Source organism: Boleophthalmus pectinirostris, unplaced genomic scaffold (genome assembly GCF_026225935.1).
Source record: "Boleophthalmus pectinirostris isolate CB_2022bp ecotype Guang Dong unplaced genomic scaffold, ASM2622593v1 HiC_scaffold_17, whole genome shotgun sequence".
NCBI lineage: Eukaryota > Metazoa > Chordata > Actinopteri > Gobiiformes > Gobiidae > Boleophthalmus > Boleophthalmus pectinirostris.
The window spans coordinates 88,965-111,422 of record NW_026571115.1 but is presented as its reverse complement, the minus strand read 5'-3'; the positions used below and the strand labels follow the sequence as shown (position 1 = coordinate 111,422).

At 39.5% G+C, this 22,458-nt stretch overlaps 2 protein-coding genes across 5 annotated transcripts; one reads left to right on the top strand and one right to left on the bottom strand.

Moving 5' to 3' along the window:
- Window positions 1-5: 5 nt before the first annotated feature.
- On the bottom strand, window positions 6-16,384 carry zgc:86896 (uncharacterized protein LOC415190 homolog). Of its 4 annotated transcripts, none has more exons than XM_055152899.1 (10): window positions 16,152-16,382; window positions 15,213-15,315; window positions 13,962-14,066; window positions 11,492-11,714; window positions 10,368-10,475; window positions 9,625-9,831; window positions 5,658-5,733; window positions 3,476-3,666; window positions 2,126-2,216; window positions 6-123 (listed from the first exon to the last, which is right to left on the bottom strand). In XM_055152899.1, the coding sequence occupies exons 2-10, from the start codon at window positions 15,274-15,276 to the stop codon at window positions 121-123; spliced, it is 1,068 nt and encodes a 355-aa protein (XP_055008874.1). In that variant the 5' UTR covers window positions 15,277-15,315; window positions 16,152-16,382; the 3' UTR covers window positions 6-120. The 4 variants fall into 4 exon arrangements, with proteins under 4 accessions (XP_055008874.1, XP_020781551.1, XP_020781543.1 ...); XM_020925892.2 differs by having other exon boundaries at window positions 6-126; window positions 16,152-16,376; XM_020925884.2 differs by lacking the exon at window positions 6-123 and adding an exon at window positions 1,445-1,981 and having other exon boundaries at window positions 15,213-15,298; window positions 16,152-16,384.
- A 2,458-nt stretch (window positions 16,385-18,842) lies between these two features.
- smim22 (small integral membrane protein 22) lies at window positions 18,843-22,432 on the top strand. The gene is made up of 4 exons (XM_020925913.2): window positions 18,843-18,949; window positions 20,370-20,504; window positions 20,587-20,657; window positions 21,421-22,432. Exons 2-4 carry the CDS (start codon window positions 20,375-20,377, stop codon window positions 21,466-21,468), a joined length of 249 nt encoding a protein of 82 aa, XP_020781572.1. The 5' UTR covers window positions 18,843-18,949; window positions 20,370-20,374; the 3' UTR covers window positions 21,469-22,432.
- Window positions 22,433-22,458: the final 26 nt, after the last annotated feature.

Genomic DNA, 22,458 nt, shown 5'->3' with positions numbered 1-22,458 from the left:
AGAGATTCTTGTAAAATCCAAGGTTTATTGACTGCTTTTATCCATCTTTGGCTTAGTTTCTGTGATGATGATGCAAACATTCTGTACAGATTGAACACGAAGTTCATCTTGTGGGAGGACTCACTGCTGTCAAAACATCAACAAAACAAATGTCAGTACTGGTGTGGTCCTGTGTGTGTGGCTGTGGGTTAGGGTATGAAGTACACTTTATTGTCCCTGTGAGTAAATATGTTCTCTGTTATTTATTAAGGTAAATTAATGAACTCTGAAGAGAACATGTATCTACTAGAATATGTATAGTGTCTGTAGAGTCTGAGCTGTGCATAAATGCAAAGGAACAGGTTCTGAATAAAAACATGTTTCCTAAAAAAATGGCATAATACAACTCAATTATTGTCAACCAAAACACTAAAACACAAAATTAGATTTATTCCAATCTAGCAAAAAATAAAATGTATGTTGTCATAAGGTTTATTTACCATTTTGTCTAATTAAAGTATATCTGAAAATGAAAACTGTAATTTCATACTTTTCTGAAGATTCAAGTTTCATAATTCATAATTCTCAAGTTCAAAATATATTTTTCTATTTATATGTTATAAAATATATTTCTGTAAATAATGAACACACATTAGGCTGTAGATGCCAATGTCCTTTACTACTTAAAACACATGTATGAATGTATGAATGTGTGGCTGAACAGGTGAGTGGTTCCATGATGTAAAGCTCTTGAGTTTCTTGGAAGTGGAAAATCGCTATATAAAAATGTAACCATTTACCAAAGGCCAAATTCAAGTTTCTTTAAAAAATGACAAAAACACCCTCCAAAAGCATGGATCTGATGGTGCTGACAGAAAACTGACGGAGTTGACAAAAATGTGTGAAAACTTCTGAAAACTGAACAAATATGTTTCATGCTACAAATTTAACACAGACCAGACTTCACAACAATGACAATTATTTCACTTTCAACCTCCAAACTTACCCTTTGACCCCCTTCCTCTGAGTCTGCATCCACCTTTTATCCTTTTTCTACCTCTCCAGTGCTCCTCAACCTCAAGTGTTTCCATCCCTCATCCATTCTCTCCATTCCCCTTCATGAGTTTTTTTTCTGATATTGGTGATTTTACATATTTTACTTTGCATTAGACCCTTTGAAACACTAGTGTCATGACATGATATGGCTATAACAACCTCATAATGTCATAAATGACAGTACAATTTCACGAGACAAAAAATTTAATAATTTTTCAATTAAACATTTTTGTTTAGAAAACTGGAATTTAAATGTTTAATCCTTTACTAAGTTGGTCGGTTTGTCAACTCTGTCAGCTGAAAATATCAACTCCGTCACACATTCACCTTGAAGTTATAAAATGTTATTTGATTTTGATGACAGAGCTCGTTGGCAAAAGTGCTTGTTAAACATACACACTGCAGCTACTTTCTTTTATATTAATTTATTTATTTCGGTCACAGGTATATTTTGACATTATTTCATAGACATATTTATATTATAGTCATATATAACATTCACAGACCGAAAAGATGTAGGTTGAAGCTTGAGCTTTTTATGCCAACCCTTTATTCCTTTATCAGAGCGTCATGTTGACACCAGTTCATATTCATAAATACAGCAAGAGGAAACAAACAAATCAGTAACAGTACAACAAAGTACTACAGCACAAATTAAGTCTCATAATTCATGACTCTGCCCAGAGGTAAACATTTAAACTTCTTTATAAACTGAAGAGAGTGGTGCACAATTTTAGGTTTTCTGTGCAGTTGTTCCAGAGGTCCACCCTCACAGATATACAAAATTTCATAATGTTTGTTCTGATTTTCTTTTTGATAAACATGGCTGTTCTTCTGAGCTACTTGTTCCATTTGTGAGCTGCCTTAATGACCTCACTCAAGGCTTCAACTCTCTCCTGTACTGTTAAATGGATCAGAATGGAAGGACGGAGTTGACACTTTCCAACTGTAACGGAAGAAATTTGGATATTGTTGGTCTTAAATATATATATTTTGAAAATATAGTCTACAAAAAGCATGTCAACCCAACATGTGGTGATGTGTGTGTGGGGTTGGTAGGAGGGCTGAAGGACAGTTATGGGGTTTTTACCTGGAGATCCCAGACCACCATGGCTCCATCCAGAGACACACTGCTGAGGAAACTCACACTGCCCCCTGCCTTGGACACCACACACAGCTGACTGTACACACACACATAGAAGCAACATTAGACATTAGATAAGATTAGATAAGATATTATCAATAACATTAGATAAGATCACATAATGTTAGATTGAGATGTACCACCGGGGTAGCTGTGGTTACAATAATACTTTACCACAACAAATTTCTACAGTATGAATCAAATGTATGATTATGATTATTATTATTATTGGATTTATGTTCTTTCAGTTGACAATAATCATGTCTTTAATTGCATTCATGGCACCACTTTCTAAAGCTATTGTGAGAAAATAATTAACTTGTGTTCATTTGTGGGGAAAAAAACAAACAAACAACTTTGCCAGTTTTTGGTTCATGTGGATAGGGCCAGCAGTTATTAAATATATAAATAAAACACACACCCACACCCACACACACACCCGCACACATATAAAGTAACTTCCATGCCTGTGGAAGCCTTAAATCTGCTGAAAAATCAGTTTTTCTTTAATAACATCAAATATAATACATTTAGCCCTTTAGTATCAATGGAAGTTGAATATAAATATGGACATTGCAAATCATTTAGTACCAGTTTTATGTCTCTATCATCATTAGTTTCTGAGATATGGCAAAAGTGTCATTTCTCTGGGACTTCAAGGACCTTGAATAAGCAATAGGTCCTAAATGTATGGCCTACAACACATTATGTAACTTGAAATTAACAAATTTAGAACTCAAAGACTTAAAACTGTCAAAAGTTAAATCCTTAATACAGGTATTATTATATTATGACTGTCCGTTATGTACAGTGTAACCTACTTGTCAAAGCATCAATAAGAAATGATTTACCAATTCTTAATAGATAAGCATTAATCACACTCAAACATAAAGGCCCCAGCCCAGTAAAAATCTATAATATCTGATGTTTTTTTTGTTTTGTTTTTTTAACTCAAAATGATGTAGAATCATGTCTTAACTTTAACTCTGTGCATAATCACCTAAACTACATAGACTGCAACACATGAATTAGGACTAAACCAGGACTGAACCAGGACTAAACGCAGAACTATATTTCAGCCTTCAGGGTGAAGTATAGTTCTGCGTCGACTCAACGGCCACTGCCGCCGTCGCCTTGTCGCTGTCGTTTTTGATTTATGGATCTGCGTCGAGGTCTGTGCACCGCGAAGTAATTCACTGCCAAAATATTATATATATATAATAATATTATAATATTATATATATATGTGTGTGTGTGTGTGTGTGTGATAGTGCTGTATGTGTCCATACTGCGTACGTGATACTGTTCTGGTGCAGCGTGCTCAGCTCACTGCTGTCCTCCTCAGTGGCCTTCTTGTCTAGATTGCGGAAATGCTGCATGGCTGACATGGTGCTCTTAGAGCTCTGCTTGGGCACGTCCAGCTTTTTGACAAACTCCAGCCTCCCTGGGCCCTGGTATGAGTACTGGTACGGGCAGCAGTCATGGCCCTGTGGACAGCAGGCAGAGATGCTTCACAAATACAACACTCTTATTGGTCTGTCAGTTGGATCTTTTGTAACTGTTTTAAGGTGCATTATGGAACTTTCCCGTCCGCTTGTCTCCATGGAAATGCTTTGTTCCACAGAATGGCATTAAACTTACCTATCTTCCTTCTGTTATTGTCTTCATTGTTTTTACACAAATAACTTAATGTAAACTGACTTTACAGGCTTAAGGTCGTTATTCATTCAGTCCACACTCAGCGGTGGTGATCTACTATAGTAGCCACAGTTGCCCTGAGGCAGACTGATCGAGTGGGAATCATCATATATTTTATATGTATATTTATGTGTATATATATATATATATATATATATATATATATATATATATATATATATATATATATATATATATATATATATATATATATATATATATATATACATACACACACACACACACACAGTGAGGAAAATAAGTATTTGAACACCCTGCTATTTTGCAAGTTCTCCCACTTAGAAATCATGCATGGAGGGGTCTGAAATTTTCATTGTAGGTGCATGTCCACTGTGTATGATTTTTTTAACTATTTATTTGTATGATACAGCTGCAAATAAGTATTTGAACACCTGTCTATCAGCTAGAATTGTGACCCTCAAAGACCTGTTAGTCCGCCTTTAAAAAGTCCACCTGCACTCCATTTATTATCCTACATCAGATGGACTTGTTTGAGGTCATGAGCTGCATAAAGACACCTGTCAATCAGTAAGATTGGCCATACTAACATGGCCAAGACCAAAGAGCTGTCCAAAGACACCAGAGAAAAAATTGTACACCTCCACAAGGCTGGAAAGGGCTACAGGGAAATTGCCAAGCAGCTTGGTGAAAAAAGGTCCACTGTTGAAGCAATCATTAGAAAATGGAAGAAGCTAAACATGAATGTCAATGGACTGGGGCTCCATGCAAGATCTCACCTCGTGGGGGCTCAGTGATCCTAAGAAAGGTGAGGAATCAGCCCAGAACTACACAGGAGGAGCTGGTCAATGACCTGAAAAGAGCTGGGACCACCGTTTCCAAGGTTACTGTTAAACTGTCATGGTTTGAAATCATGCATGGCACAGAAGGTTCCTCTGCTTCAACCAGCACATGTCAAGGCCCGTCTTAAGTTTGCCAATGACCATTTGGATGATCCAGAGGAGTCATGGGAGAAAGTCATGTGGTCAGATGAGACCAAAATAGAACTTTTTGGATATAATTCCACTAACCGTGTTTGGAGGAAGAAGAATGATAAGTACCATCCCGAGAACACCATCCCTACTGTGAAGCATGGGGGTGGTAGTATCATGCTTTAGGGGTGTTTTTCTGCACATGAGACAGGGCGACTGCACTGCATTAAGGAGAGGATGACCGGTGCCATGTATTGCGAGATTCTGGGGAACAACCTCCTTCCCTCAGCTAGAGCATTGAAGATGGGTCGAGGCTGGGTCTTCCAACATGACAATGACCTGAAGCACACAGCCAGGAGAACCAAGGAGTGGTTCTGTAAGAAGTACATCAAGGTTCTGGTGTGGCCTAGCCAGTCTCCAGACCTAAACCCAATAGAAAATCTTTGGAGGGAGCTCAAACTCCGTGTTTCTCAGCGAAAGACCAGAAACCTGACTGATCTAGAGAAGATCTGTGTGGAGGAGTGGGCCAAAATCCCTCCTGCAGTGTGTGCAAACCTGGTGAAAAACTACAGATATCTATATCTATATCTATATCTATATATATATATATATATATATATATATATATATATATATATATATATATATATATATATATATATATATATATATATATATATATATATATACCATCTAAATAAAAATGACATAATGTAGTAATGTCCCCTGGAATCCTGTATGTTGCACTTCTCTGCTTGGAAAAGTCTATTAAGATTTCTTCTATTCAAATACACATTAAAGTTTAGATAAATAAAAAATAAAAATGTTACCGCAGCCACAATCTCGGTGGGACTGATGAAGAGCACACTCAGCAGAGGCAGGCGGTCAGTGGTCAGTGTGGTCACCCTGCACAAGAAAACATGTTTAAGGGCTGTAGTCCACTAAAGAAATTCTAGACTAGACATGATTAGTACATGTCAAAAGCTCTCAGAACTATTACGTATTTCTCTCTCTATATATATATTATATATATATAAAATGTGTTTCTCACCTTCCACGGTGGTTGGTCTCTCACCCTCATTCAGCTCGGGTCCTCTACCAGAGGCCTGGGAGCTTGAGAATTCTGCGCAGTATCTTTGCTGTTCCCAGTACTGCACTTTTCTGGACTGAGATGTCCATTGTTTTTCCTGGTATCTGTTGAAGCCACTCTTCCAGTTTGGGGGTTACAGCCCCGAGTGCTCCGATCACCACAGGCACCACTGATGCCTTTACTTTCCAGGCTCTCTCCAGCTCTTCCTTGAGCCCCTGGTATTTCTCTAGCTTCTCGTGTTCCTTTTTCCTGATATTACCATCGCTTGGTATTGCGATGTCCACCACCACTCAACAGATACTGTCCAGTTACTTACAGTCTTTTGTAGGAGTACATAGGGGTACATCATTTTTGTCCAGGCCAGTTTCATTAGTTGTTTTTATTATTATTATTATTATTATTATTATTATTATTCTATTGAACATCGTTTCAAGCATCCAACCATCCATTTTCTTCCTCTTATCCGGCCGGGTCGCAAGGCAGCAGTCTAAGCAGGGACTCCCAGACTTCCTTCACCCCAGACACGTCCTCCAACTCCTCCGGGGGGACCCCGAGATGTTCCCAGGCCAGCCCAGAGACATAGTCCCTCCAGCGTTTCCTGGGTCTTCCCCAGGGCCTCCTTCCGGTGGGACATGAACACTTCCCGAGGGAGGCACCCAGGAGGCATCCGGAACAGATGCCCGAGCCACCTCAGCTAGCTCCTCTCAACGTGGAGGAGCAGCAGCTCTACTCTGAGCTCCTCCCAATGTGACTGAGCTCCTCACCCTATCTCTGAGGGTGCGCCCAGCCACCCTGCGAAGAAACTCACTTGGAGCACTTGTAACCACGATCTCGTCCTTTCTGTCATTACCGAGAGTCATTACAGAGCTCATGACTATAGGTGAGGGTAGGAATGAAGACTAACCGGTAAAGAAACGTCTTCACCACAACGGTCTGATACAGCGACCGCATCACTGCCGACACTGCACCGATCCGTCTGTCAATCTCACACTCCATCCTCCCCTCACTCGTGAACAAGACCCCAAGATACCTGAACTCCTCCACTTGAGGCAGGGACTCTCCACCCACCCGGAGAGGGCAAGACACCTTTTTCCGGTCGAGAACCATGGCCTCAGACTTAGAAGAGCTGATCCTCATCCCAGCTGCTTCACACTCGGCTGCAAACAGCCCCAGTGCACATTGCAGGTCCTGGTCTGATGAAGCCGACAGGACAACATCATCTGCGAACAGCAGAGATGATCCTGTTGTCCCCAAACTCAACCCCCTCCGACCCCTGACTGCGCCTAGAAATTCTGTCCATAAATACAATGAACAGAACCGGTGACAAAGGGCAGCCCTGACAGAGTCCAACATGCACCGGGAACAGGTCTGACTTACTGCCGGCAATGTGCCCGGCCAGCCCTTAGCAAAGGGCCCCGAACCCCATACTTCTGGAGCGCCCCCCATAGGACACCATGAGAGACAGTCAAATGCCTTCTCCAGATCCACAAAGCACATGTGGACTGGTTGGGCAAACTTCCATGAACCCTTGAGCACCCAATGGAGCGTGTAGAGCTCATCCAGTGTTCCACGACCGGGATGAAAACCACATTGCTCCTCCTGAATCCGAGATCAGACTATTGGTCAGATTCTCTAGTACCTTGGAATAGACCTTACCGGGGGGCTGAGGAGTATGATTCCCCTGTAGTTGGAACACACCCTCCAGCCACACTTCTTAAACATTAGGACCACCACCCCGGTTTGCCAGTCCAGAGGTACTGTCCCTGACCGCCATGAAATGTTGCAAAGACGGGTCAGCTAAGACAGCTCCACAACATCCAGAGACTTAAGACACTCAGGACAGATCTCATCCACACCCGGAGTCTTGCCACCAAGGAGCTTGCTAGCCACCTCAGTGACTTCAGCCAGGGTGATGGACGAGTCCGCCTTCGAGTCCCCTCTGCTTCCTCCTCGGAAGATGTGACAGTGGGATTGAGGAGTTCCTCAAAGTATTCCTTCCACGGCCCAATGACATTCCCAGTTGAGGTCAACAGCTCTGCCTCCGCACTGTAAACAATGTTGGAGAAGCACTGCTTCCCCCTCCTGTGGTGTCCGACAGTTTGCCAGAATTTGATTGAGGCCGACCGACCGTCCTCCTTCATGGCCTCCCTGAACTCCTCCCTGCCCCAGGTTTTTGCCACTGCGACTGCACAGGCTGCAGCACGCTTGGCCTGTTGGTACCTGTTAGCTGCCTCAGGAGTCCCATGAGTCAACAAGGTGTGATAGGACTCCTTCCTCAGCCTTACGGCATCCCTTACGGCATCCCTTACTTCCGACATCCACCACCAGATTTGGGGATTGCCGCTGTGACAGGTACCAAAGACCTTGCGACCACAGCTAAGAGCAGTAGCATTGACCAGCAAGGTGGAGAACATGGTCCACTCGGACTCCATGTCCCCAGTCTCCCCCGGGATCTGGGAGAAGCTCTCCGGGAGGTGTGTGCTCGCATCCAAGCCCCAACCCAAGGATATCAGAACTAGTATAAGACCAAATGGCCTACTGTACACCCTTGGACCACTGGAGGACAGAGAGATTACAAAGATATAAGGCCACGTGGTAATATTAAAGAAAATACTATTATTTGATGTTAAATATGACATTTTATTGTCTAAATAGAGTTTCTTTCTTCTTCTTTAATTATCATCGTGGTTTTGGTATCGGTACTGAGAGTCTTAGATGGAGTTTTAGTAAAGAGGGGGTATTTTACTACTATGGGAAATTAATTGTTAATACATGACATATTTAGATTACAAAGCTACCATTTATTATTTGGAAATTGATATATTTGCTGAAAACAACATGTTTTATAAGTTTCACTTTCATTTTTGATGCTCTGAGCATTGCCTCCTTTTGATGTCTGTGGTAAGTCACTCCCCCTTCAGAGCATTATCACAACACAATAAGAGTACATCCCGCTAATGAAACTACTGCACATCACACCAACTTTGTCAAGTTGCTGTGTACAGTTTTGTATCATGTTTTGGTATATTTATGGAGAATTGTCATGTGGGAGCACAAAAGACATAGGTGGGGCAGCAGTAGCTCAGTTGGTAGAGCATTCGCCCACTTGGCGGTTCGATTCCAGCTCTTGACATAAAAAAAAAAAAACAACCATCACAGGTTGAGCAGTCAGATCCACTGACCCACAGGTTGGCTGGTGTGATTCCAGCTCCCACAGATGAATGCTGCCGTTGTGTCCTTGGGCAAGACACTTAACCCACCTTGCCCACAGTGTCTGTGTACACCGGTGTATGAATGGGTGAGTGGTTCCTTGTTGTAAAGCGCTTTGAGTACCTTGAAGGTGGAAAAGCGCTATAGAAAAATGTGACCGTTTGAGCATTGCACTGAAACTTGCAGCTACGATTGATCGAATAGGGCCTGGGACAGATTGATAAATTATTTAAACATGCATAGGTGACATCTAAAACCTATTTTTTTCTTGTTTTTGATGATAACTCAAATATTTTGCATAATACACCAACTTTAGCTATTAGAGAATCAGGTTGTACACAAAATGTGAATGAATTATAAAGAATTCAGACATGATTAATTTTTCAATTATTATTTCAATTATCTCCCACCTCTACTCCTATTAAATGTTGACATAGTAATAGTACAAATATTACTCCCGTGTTGAAGCTATTAGCATGTGTACCAGGCTTACTCACTCCTTACTCTTGGAGGCATCAGCCACTGTGATGCTGCTGTTGTGAGACACCCACACCAGCTGGTCTCCACTGGGGCTGAAGGACACACTGTGCACCCAGCCCCCACAGTCTTTGTGCTCCAGAAGCACCTCCCCAAATGGCATCTTCACCCCCCAAGACGTAGGCCCTGGCTTCTCCTCGATGTCCTTAATATAGGTGGAGAAAATTCTAGAAACACCAATCAATCAAATGCCATGTTACACCAGGTCTAACACATCTATGTCTGCCTTTCTGTCAGATGTAAAGATGGCAAAGTATCAAAAATCAGACACTAAATGATACTAAAAACTAGCATTGAAACTAGATTCTTATTTGAGCAAGTATCAGTACTAATAAAATGTCACATTCACAGGACAGAAATTAACCTTTTCTGAATAGCTCTGAATGAACCTGAGCTGTATCAGAACAAGTTTAAAGTCATTATTACCTTAGCCATGATACTTACCTGTTATATAACTGTTTTTATTAAGTACATATGACAGACTAAGAGCAGCTGGCAGATCCTCCACCAGGATACAGTTACATGGTTAAACTAATGTTACTAGAGCAAAAGCACACTTTAGCATTTTTTTTTACAAGATAAGTGTGTAGAAAATCCTCACTATAAAAAAAGAAATTCAACAGCAAAGTTCATTTTTATCTAATTAAAAGTAAGAACCAATTATCCACCTCCTTTAACTAGCATAGCCTGTCATGCTACTGACCTGCAGTGAAGGTCTGCTGAGCCCGCTGCCAGCAGGATGTTGTTGGGGTGCCAGTCCAGACTGAGCACCGTGGAGCAGATAGGCTTCTTAATGTGTTTACTCAGCCACCTGTAAGACAACACAACTGGCATCAGAGACTAGGGTTGTAAAAATTATTAAAAATCAGATACTTAATCGATATTAAAACTAGTATTGAAACTTGATATTCATTTGAGCAGGTATGCTAAAAGTCACATTCACAGGGCAGAAAAGAAAAGGATGATCCTGAATAACTTTAGAATGAACTAGTATACACCTACTGGACCACTGGAACCTACCTTGTCGACTGAGGGATTACACAGATATAAGGCTACATAGTAATATAAAAGAAAATACTAGAAAATGTTTCTACTATTGAAATCTGTACTGAGCATTAAGTATATCTATTTTTCAGTATCGAAACTGAGTTGGAAACTTTTGTAGAGGCAACCAATCCATGAGCAAGTGGGTTAATCTCCAGACAATTAGACAATTATCAGAAAACACATGTGCAAATACTTAGGAAATACAGTTGGTATGGAGAACAAAATATCTTGTCTATGGAGTCTTACTGTAGAATAAACCAGCAGTGCAGGTTGGTTTCTACAGACATGTTCTCAGAGCCATTTTGGTTTAATCACAAACTACTTTTAGTTGTAGGATCTGGCAACTCACAGTGAGAAGCTCATTCTGATTTCCCATTGAAGAAGCTTCTTGAGACCCAAAACACAAAATGTAAACACAACACATTTGATATCATGTTAACTGGTTTAATTGTGAATAAATCAAATCAGCTAATACAAGAACTGATTGGAGCTGCTACTTTGCAATGACATCACACTGGAGGTGTTCTACAGCTATCTGTATGGTAGAATGTTTAGCTGTTATCATGGAGACACGATGCACACATTAGCAAGCCGTATCCAAAAAGTTTGAATATAGTTTTAAAACTCAAAAAAGAAATACAAAATGTATTTAAACATTTATGTTAAAAACTATTTAACAAAAAATACCTTGTGTACCAATTCAGCACCTTGAAGATCTTTGGCTAGGCCAAAGATCTTTTTAGCTGGAAAGATGTCCAGAATATGTGTTGCCTGACTCACCAGTCATTCTCTTTCTCAAAGTAGCAGATGGAGATGAGGCGAGCTCCAGAGCCTAGAGCGAACTTGTTCTCCTGGGGGGACCACTTGACGCAGGTGGCTGCGCGGTTGATGCGCACCAGCACCAGGGTGGGCTTCCACTGGCCCTCTTTCAGGGTCCACACATAAGCATTACGGTCTGCAGCACATGTCACAATGCGGTTGGATTCCGGGGCCCAGTCAATACCTAGTAGACATGACAACATTTTTATTTAGAGATTGAATGGTGCACTATTTAACTGTGTGACACATACTTCTTCCTGGAATGTTCCACAGTATTACATTTAACTTAAAGGTCCAGTGCTAGGTAGGGATGTAATGACATCAAACTCTCTAGGTACCATATTATCACAATATGCATCTCATTGTACAACATTTATTGCGATATTTTGGAGAGGCTTATATAATTGTAGATCAGACATGTTTCTGCTTTTAAAATAGCTTGAGAAGATTTTGGTGTGAATTATTTCCATCATAATCCCAAGAATTCAAATAAAAAACATATTTCTTCATGTTGTTTGCACTGAAATGAATCATGGGATATGTAGTTCCCTGTTTATAAGCTGTTGCTACTGTAAAACAATGCATTTAAGCAAAAAAAATTGTAATTCGATATATTGTGACAGCCCATGATATTATCGTGAGAGTTTTGATGATACGATATCACAATATTTTGGTTATTGTTACATCCCCAGTACTAGATTTTTTGTGTTCCTTGTCCCAGTACAAATATACTGTAAAAGTGGCTTTTTGGGTCAACATAAGCCCATTGTGTACTGTCTGCATCTAATTACAAAGTATTGTATTGCCCAATAATCAGGAAGGGCACATTAGAATACTAAGTATTGGTAGCTTTATCATCACAGCAAAACTCTGCTCTGGTCTCTGACAGTTGTGAAAAGAGCTCATAAATTCATCGCAGTGAATAATTAGAATGCTAAGAATGCATCAAGATTCTGAATGCATAAGAATGCATAATGTAAGTACACCACTATTTTCATGTTTTTAACAGAGTAAAAATCTGCTACAGCACTTTAGCAACCTTGGATGTTTATATATATATAAAAAAAAAATATATATATATATATATATATATATATATATACACACACACACACACACACACATATATATATATATATATATATATATATATATATATATATATATATATATATATATATATATATATATATATATATATATATATATATATATATATATATATATATATATACATATATATATAAATGACATGGATACAATTGTGGGTAGGCTTGTCTCTCCAAAAATCTGACCTGTAACATGACCATGTGCACAATTTTTGCATTAACCTTAACAGGAGAGATGTATTGTACATCAGGTTGTAGCATCAGTGCTAATTTCCACCTGTCGTCCCTGAGCAGGTTCATTGATTGATTGTATTTAACTGACCTTAACTATCAACTGTTCATGGAGACCTGTAGCATGTTTTGGGTTGATGGGGGAAACCGGAACGCCCGGAGGAAACCCATCCAGACACGGGGAGATCGTTCACCTTTAGCCTTTACTTTAGCAGCTAGAACATACACGGCAGCTTTTTACATCTTTACACGACTGAGGTTTTTTACTGTAATGATGAAGAGACAAAAGACTAAATGATAATTATCACAATTTTAACAAACACTTAAATGCTATCGATGGATATAGAGCTTAAATGGAAAATGTGTTGTGACCATAAAAGAAATGAATTTGTAGCCGAGTTCCATAGTAGCAATTGGAATTGATTTAAGGACAAAATAGCGGAATAAAAACATGAGGATCATATATAGTGGGTTAATACAAACATTTTAAGACCAAACTAAGGAGCATGACAGCAGCAGTTACAGAGAGAGAGATGGATTTTTTAATACAAGGTGAACAGGAACAACATAGGAATATACATGTCCATGGTTGTGACTAATTTATATTATTATTTGGTCATTTCCATTTCAGTTCTTTTTTTCTCATAGAGCTACAAAAAACACAATATTAAATAATTTCAGAAACTGTTTTGGTAAGAACCCTAACTTTAGGTGAAAAAAAAAGTTAATGTGTAAAATCATAACAAAAAAATGTCAGCTGCAATTAGTTTGTATCTATAATAAGCAATAGAAGTTAGTTATCGAACCCTCTACAGCTCAAATCTCAATGTAGCAATGCAAAATAACAAAAACTTCTCCTCTAGTGCCAAGAAAAAATATCTACGATAAATACTGACCTCCCCAAAATGAGTCTAACATATATTTACTAGAGGTACAAGATAAAAACGGTGCTCCCTGCAACTTCCATGTAATGTGTATGTTTGAGTGAACTATCTGATCACTACCGAGTGTGGAGTGAATGAATAATGCACAATCCTGTGAAGTGAGGGAGGGCGTACATAAGTGCTATATAAGACAGTAGAAGACTGTACCAGTGATGCGGCCACTGTGCTCCGTCAGCTCGTGGATCTTCACCCACTCTTTGCCTTTCTTCTCATAGATGAGCACCTCGTTGTTGTTAGGACTCACTGCAATTTCTGTAAACATGCATAAGATGACAGACAGAACATTAGTCCATTGTAACCATTTATATGTGTAAGCTAAAGTAATATAATTTGTAATCTGAGTTAGATACATCTACGTTAGATTTGGATTAGACCTGAGTTAGTCCTGAGTTAGACCTGAGTTAGACCTGAGTTAGACCTGAGTTTAGACCTGAGTTTAGACCTGAGTTTAGACCTGAGTTTAGACCTGAGTTTAGACCTGAGTTAGCTGTGTGTTAAGGCCTATTCATACTTCATAAGAACTTTGTTCTTGAGGTAATAAGAACAAGAACAAAGTTAATTTGGGCTCTGACATTTCATACTACAAATGATGTTCTGCTGCCGAACTGCCCCGCCTGACAGCCACTTTTTGGCTTTTGCAAACTTGTCACAGACATTACGCCAGGCCGATCTGCACTGATTTTCATTACAGTCTAAAATGTCCGTGATATCCCTCCTTGAATTTGTTGCCATATGGGGTCTTTATAGTCGTTGAGCTTCATGTCGTATAGATGTTTGTATTTTCTCACCATTTCCGCGAGCTGACTCAAAACCTTTTTTTTTTTTTTTTTTTTGCTCTGCACCAGCAAGAAAGCAGATAAACCACACACACATAAATAATCAGAGTGAAGATGTCGGACAGCGCTGCAGAACTGCTGAACAAAGTTCTGCTCAGCTGAGGTGTCAAGAACAAGCTGCAAGAACTGTCCAACAGGAGCTGGCCCAACAAAATTATGTCCTTTTGTTGGGGCAGGCCTGGGTGCAAGAACAAAGTTCTAAGTATGAATAGGCCTTTAGACCTGAGTTAGGACCTAGTTAGACCCCAATAAGACAGGTCTAGCTCATAGCTAGACCTAAGTTAGACCAGTTAGACCTGAGTTAGTCCTGACTTGGATCCAAGTTAGACCCAAGTTAGACCAAACGCAGATCTGAGTTAGACCCGAGTTAAATTTGGGTTAGATCTGGATTAGATCTGAGTTAGACTTGGGTGAGTCCTGGGTTAGACCTGGATTATACCCGAGTTAGACTTGGGTTAGTCCTGGGTTAGACTTGGGTTAGTCTTGAGTTAGTTCTGGGTTAGTTTTAAATTAGATCTGGGTTAGATTTGGGTTAGTCCCAGGTCGATGCCTGTATATTTACGTGTGCGCTCCTTGTTCCAAGCGTGCACGGACAGCTGCTCCAGACCAAAGCTGTACAGAGACATGTTGAGGCAGAACTGGAATGTGCTGCACACAGAGCAGAGCTGTTCAGACAGACCACAGCATTATCATCGTGAAAAAAGTCTTTGCAAACATTGCCTATGATATATTTGTGATTTATGTTCAAATGAGGATTCAGCTCACCTTGTACATTTTAAACACATCCAGAAAACAAAACTACAGGGTTTGCAAGTTGCTGATTCCAACACTTGAAATTCAGATTTTTGATTTGATCAGCCCTTTGCCTGTCATATTCATATCCGAGTATAGCAGGTCTAAACACTCAAGCCTCATAGAAAACAAGTGTATTTCCTTATGAGATTGCTTAAGAAAGATCATTCTGATTGTGTGTGAGGCGTGGTGCTGGGCTCACACAAGTGTGCATGCAGCAACCCCAGAGCAGGAAATGCATTGTGCAAAGGTGGGTAGAGTAGTCAAAAATTGTACACAAGTAAGAGTACCGTTACTTAAATACAAATATTACTCAAGTAGGTGTAAGTAGGTGTGTGCTGCTAGAAAATTACTCAGTACAATTTCTTTTTAAAGTCAATGTAACTGATTATTACGCATCTCTGATTATGTGTTCAACAAGCAGCACATTGAAAAATCCAGACTGTCCTCTAAGTGTGTCTCTGTGTGTCTTCAGAAAGGCTCCCCACTTCCTCCCTTATGAGGAAGGTACTCAAAGTTCCATTACTTTTATGTGCATTGTTCATTCAGTCCATATGCCATAGAACACATCTGACTCACCCGTCACTCACCCACACACCACATTCATACAAGGGAGATGGATGAAGTGTCTTGCCCAAGGACATAACATAAACACTTTGGTGGGTTTCTGACAGACAGACAGACAGACAGACAGTGGTGTGTGGGTTACCTGAGTGAGCAGAGGTCAGCAGGCGGAGCGTGGAGGAATCGTGGACTCTGGTCAGTCTACACGAGTCAGAAGGAAAAGTCCAGCGCACAGGGCCTTTATACAGGAGGCAGTTCCAGGGAGCAGTGGGCGGGTCGCGTCTCCCAGGAAAAGGGGCGTTTCAAGCGTGTCGATAGGCAACTTCCTCGGAAAACCGATTCGGAAGGATAATCGAATGCAGGCTGTGTCCCAATTCAAAGGGCTGCAGCCTCCGAAGGCTGTGAAGGCTGGGTCCTTCGTCGGCCGCGAAGGCTGCAGCCCTTGAACTGGCCTCCGCGGACCGCCAGGGGGTTGCGGAAATGGGACAGGTCTAGACCTCGGAGCCGCTCCCCTGTCGCCTAGCAACCGAGGGACGCTGCTAGCGCTAATGCTAACACGCTCCGCGCAGATTACGCACACGGATCAGTAAAAAGAATACGCACAGGTCATCAAACTGTCGGATTTTGTGACCAAATTATTTTAATAATTCGCATCCAAATCTTATGGCCAAAACCGAAAATATGTTTGTATGTTTAACTTTTGCAAAACAAAACGGCTATATTTAAGGGATACATTTTAAATAGACTAAATTATCTTAAAATAAAAAAATAAAAAAACTGTAATGAGATATGCATTACTAAATATTATCATTATTAAGGATTTTTATATTGACCAGGGATTACATTTATACAGTCAGTTTGTAAAGAAAGAAAGACATCTCTCCTGAGAAAAGATGATTTATTAAACAATCCAAGGAACTTCTGGAAATACTTTATCATAATATGAAGTAAAATATTAAACCCATTACACACACTCTGCATTAACAAGTTAGTACAAACAGCTGTATGTCAGTAAATCTCATTGTGTTCCCTTTTTGCTGAACCATGTGACAATCAAATATGAACAAATTATCTTTTAGCCAGATATGATCATGTGGAATACCACAGCTTATCTGCAGTACAATAGTACATTCTTATAGTACATGTAATTAGTTACTATCAAAAGAGACACCAAATAAATGGCACATTTCACCATAAATCAAATGTCAGTACAGACTGAAAAACATTCAGAAAAACTTATGAGCAGATGTTTTCATTTCTGTCTGTTCAGATCATATGAGACTCTGGACATGGACATTGGAGACATGGACATTGGAGACATGGACAGTGGAGACATGGACAGTGGAGACATGGACAGTGGACTTGGACCACTCAGTCTGATGTATCTCTCATCTTCTGGAGGAGGAAGAGCAGAATGGTTGTTGCGTCTGATTGATTCAAAGTTCTGTCCTGTAGAGTGAAAACCTGTAATGACACACACATTAAGAAAACTACAAAACTATTAGAGTAAAATAAGTTTGACAGAGCATGCAGGCCCAAAGACCACCTGGACTCCCTCCGCACTATTTACATTTATTATTATTTATCTATACTGGAGGCTGCAGATGAGAAAAGAAAATTCGTAATGTAAAACAGATTTCTCATTGTTATAACATTAGATGTGACAGACCGAACAGACACAGTCAGGTCGTATCTACACCAGTGTCTGCACAAATCTGTTAAATGAGCCTCATGTCCATCATAAATCTGACCTGTCCAGGCAGGATTATTTACTCTTCACTTTACAAACATGCACGGATTGTTAAAAGCAGATAATGTATTCCCTGAATGAAATGCACACGTTGGAGGCTTATATTATGTGATTTACAAGTAAATATGAGCTTTGATAGAGTCAGACTGAGTCTTTTTTCAGTTGAATGTATGAAATAATGCGTGTTTTCATCTTAACTCCGAGCTACACTGACCAACTGTTTACATGTTTACACTGTCCGTGAAAGCGTGGAGTTTTCTCCTCGTAGCTTCTTTAAATCACTCTGTGGGCTTCTTTTCCCCTAACAGTAAAAACATGATGAGTGTTTGATGGAAATGTGCCCAAATATGAAAGTTTGAGCGGACTTTTCATCGCATTAGCTGTACATTACTAGGCAAACTTTAGCTCAAAACTCCGCGGTTCACGCAGTTAAAAACAAACTTATTTGACAGTTTTGTGGGAATTATGGTCGTATTTTACGTTTACAGTTGTGTTAGTAATGATTTCCTAAAGTTAAAAGTGTTACTCACATGTTTTTCTCCGCTCTCGGGACCGGCTTTTTGCTCCGTGTTTTCGTGCATGCTGGGATACTGAAGGCTGCGAAGGATACTCGGATGTGTCCTCCGTTCGCGGCCCCATCTCCATGGAAACGAGGCCGGTTTTAGGGCTGCATTTGAAGGCTGCATGACATAAAAATGAAATGGGACAGGCCTTCTTTCACCGGAAGTGACGTATGCGGCCTTAAAACCAGCCTTCTGAGGCTGCAGCCCTCGAATTGGGACACAGCCATACAAATACATACATAAATAAAATAATAAGTATTTGATGTCATAAGTGGCGTAATACATTCATATTTTGTATTTAATTTGTCTACTGCCCACTTTTATGTTTTAAAACTTTACAGAAAAATGAAAAAAAAAAAAAAAAAAAAAAACTCCAAACAAACTATAATCTGCACCAAAGCACCATTTTATCACAACAAATTTTGGTTTGATAATGATTATCTTAAAACACTTGGATGAACAACAGGCAGGACTATAAATATTAGCCTTAACTTGTACTGAGAATCCCTTTTCTCAGACATAGTTTGGGGTCATTTTGTGTTGAATCGTCTGTGCACAGCGCCTCCAGCGCGCAATCCCACTCTCTCCCGCTCAAACCGGAAGAAAGGTAGAGACGTAAGGCACGTACAGGTAAGCACCTGATCCGCTGTACCTGTCGTTTTTAATAACATATAAATTATACCTGTATACGTTATGTTATAATGTTAGACGCGAAATGTGGCGGTAGAGGCGTCCACTCAAAGTGCGAGCCCGCTGCTCCAAAACAAACAAGACGCCTATGTGAAAAATCTAGAATGTGACGCAGCTTTCAGTTCATGAGAATCATGACTAGTGGTGATTGTCGTCTCCATGTAATGGTGTTATACGCCCAGATGGAGGGCTAATTACACTGTATTTATCTAATGTGAAACCTACAAATGTTGCACCTGGTGATTTCTATTTGTGAGCAGTGTTGGGAAGGTTACTTTTAAAATGTAATCCCCTACAAATGACAGATTACAGACCTCAAAATGTAGTTTGTAACGTAATCCATTAAATTACTTAAAGTGAGTAACGTAATCTGAATACTTTGGATTACTTGATTTTCTGTAGAAAAGCAAAGACGAGGAAATCATAACCTAAGAAGTTTTGTCTGCTAAAAGAAAATAAAAAGCCCAGACTTTACTTAAACAAATTCAACATATTATTGATAGAAGAGGAGGAGACAGGTCCACGCGGCATGATTTAGTCCTGTTTTAATCCTGGTTTAGACCTGGTTTAGATCTAGTTTAGTCCTGGTTTAGTCCTGGTTTAGACCTGGTTTCAGACCTGGTTTAGAACTGGTTTAGATCTAGTTTAGACCTGGTTTAGTCCTGGTTTTAGACCTGATTTAGACCTGGCTTAGTCCTGATTTAGACCTGGTTTAGTCTTGGTTTAGTCCTGATTTAGACCTGGTTTAGACCTGGTTTAGACCTGGTTTAGTCCTGGTTTAGATCTAGTTTAGACCTGGTTTAGTTTATGGCAATGAGTGGAATTACTGAAAAAAAAAAAAAGGGGGGGTGGGTATAGCCCAAAATGTGAAAACAGGAAAATATCGCCATGTAATCCATTTATTTCAACAAAGTAACTGTAATCTAATTACCACTCACTGAAACTGTAACTGTAACTGAATACAGTTACTCATAATTTGTACTCTGATTATGTAACTTCAGTACATGTAATCTGTTACTCCCCAACACTGTTTGTGAGTAAGTAGTTAGTACGCTAGAACTCGCTAGTTCAAGAAAACAGCATTTTAACAATATTAAGTTTAATATAATTTTAGCACACCATCTATTGCCCTGTAGAATGTTGTGATCTCATCTAAAACCCAACAATTCCATGGTATGTCTAATAATAATTATGTGAATAGTTCGAGCACCATGTTGCGGTGCGATGTTTAATACATTAAAAATACATTCACGGTTTCAATATACATGTAGCTGTAGGCTATATTAATGTAGGCCTAGTAGTTTTGTTTTGAGATCTGATTTGATGATTTGATTATCTGATTTATTTTATGTCTGAGCAGCAGAGATGGAGCAGAGGAACCTGGAGCAGCAGGTGCAGGAGCAGTTCAATGATGTTCTTAGCCGGTTCCAGTCCAAAGAGTTCTTCCAATCTGACTGGGACATTGCTTCTTTCGCAGTCTTCTTCATTTTCATTGGTGAGTCTGTCTATGGACACTCTTGTGATGTCCCAAGTGCAGTGATCAGAGTAAAAGGTTACTCACATAGCATGTGTTTCAGGGATGGTGCTGCTGCTCTTCATCCTGGTGCTGATCCGCTGCTGCTGCTGTTGCTGCTGTGATGACGACAAGGTACACTCCACTGTGGCAGGAGTATGTTAGGACTGTTTCAGGGTTGTGACAGGTCTGTGATTAGGGTTGTCAAAAGTATTGAAAGTCAGATACTAATTGATGCTAAAACTAGTATCGAAACTAGATAATTCTGAGTAAGTATCAATACTACCTTTAGAATAGCTTTAGAAGGATCTTGAGCAGTAGAACAATGTAACACATAGACTAGTATAAACCCATGGAACACTATGGAACTGATTACAGATACTATTATATAATATTATTATATATAATATTACCACATGTTAAAGTATGATTTAAAAGTATGATATAATGTTGAAAATCACATTCTGTTGTCTAAAAAATGTTTTATTTCCATTATGGTATCATAAATGGACTGAGTGAGTGTGACATCACCCGTAGTGTTTGGCTCCGCTCAAATGAAGTTCGTGATGCTCGTCAACGGTTACAGGAGGGAATTTGGAGCCAGACTTCATATTAGGAATAGGAATCTATTAACGGACAAAATAGTGAAATAAAACCTCCAGGATCATGTAGTGAGGGCTAATACAAACATTTTAAGACCAAAATAACGGAGCTTACTACAGCAGTTACAGAGAGAGGGGCCACAATATTTCATTGTAAGTTTTGGAGCTAGGGTCAGAAGGAGCTGAAAGTGCCTCCATGCTAACTTCCTATTTGGAACGTGGCAGCTAGTGTGTTCACTATGTCTATTTATATATACAGTCTATGGTCTAACATCATTTTTGGTTGTACCCCTCAGCCACGTAGGCACAAGGTGGGCATTGAGAACATGGCGCTGGAACCCTGACTGGACCTGTGTGCATCTCTTCTCAATCTTCATCTACACCTGCTACAGAATGATCGTTATGAAATCAGAGCTTTGTTAATTAGATATGAAATGACACTAAATGATTCTCTCTTTGAAATGTGTGAATTAACTTGTGAGTGTCTGGTGGTGGCACTTTAATAGAAGTACAAAGTAGTGGTCCAAGTAATTGCTCAATTAAGGGTAAAAGTATTTGTATTGTAGTATTTGTACTACTCAAGTGAGAGTAACTTAAAGGTGCATTGTGTAACATTTTTGGTACAGAGTATGTCAAATGCTTTTTCTCCATGGATATGTTATTGCTTTGTCTGGAGTGTTTTAGAGTATGATATTAAATCTTTATCATCAGAGACCAAACCAGATCAGAGTTACAGGTCAGATCTGTGGAGAAGCAACCCCACTCACAGTCAGAGTGCCTGTTACTCTGGTTATTTTTAAGCTATGAAACCACCTGTATTTGAATACATATAAGATAGAGCTGTTTAATGTCATACTGTCGAACATTTCAGGCAGAGCAATGACATCTCCATGGAAACAAGCAGGTAACAGATACCCAACCAAAAGTGACAGAGTACACTTTTAAAGAGGAACTGTTGGGATGTAACATCTGATTTATAATTTCAAGTTAATATAATTGGAAACATAACACATTAAATAATGTAAACAATAATTTCATACTGTCAACATAAAGTTTTTGTCACTTTACACTTCCTAAAAGTGGGAAGAGTAACCAAAATTTTTACTCAAGTAAAGGTTAACTTAACTGTAACAGAGTACTACCCACCTCTGACAATAAGAAGAAGTTACTTTTTATCATGAAGTCAATCTACATTTCATTTTCATTCATGCTGTCCAATAATAGAATACAATGATATATTTTGGATATTTATGAAATGAACTTTCTTTAAAAAAAAGTTTGCTGTTTGCAATATAAATCATTTTTCAGGGAATTGTATGTGTGTGTGTGTGTAT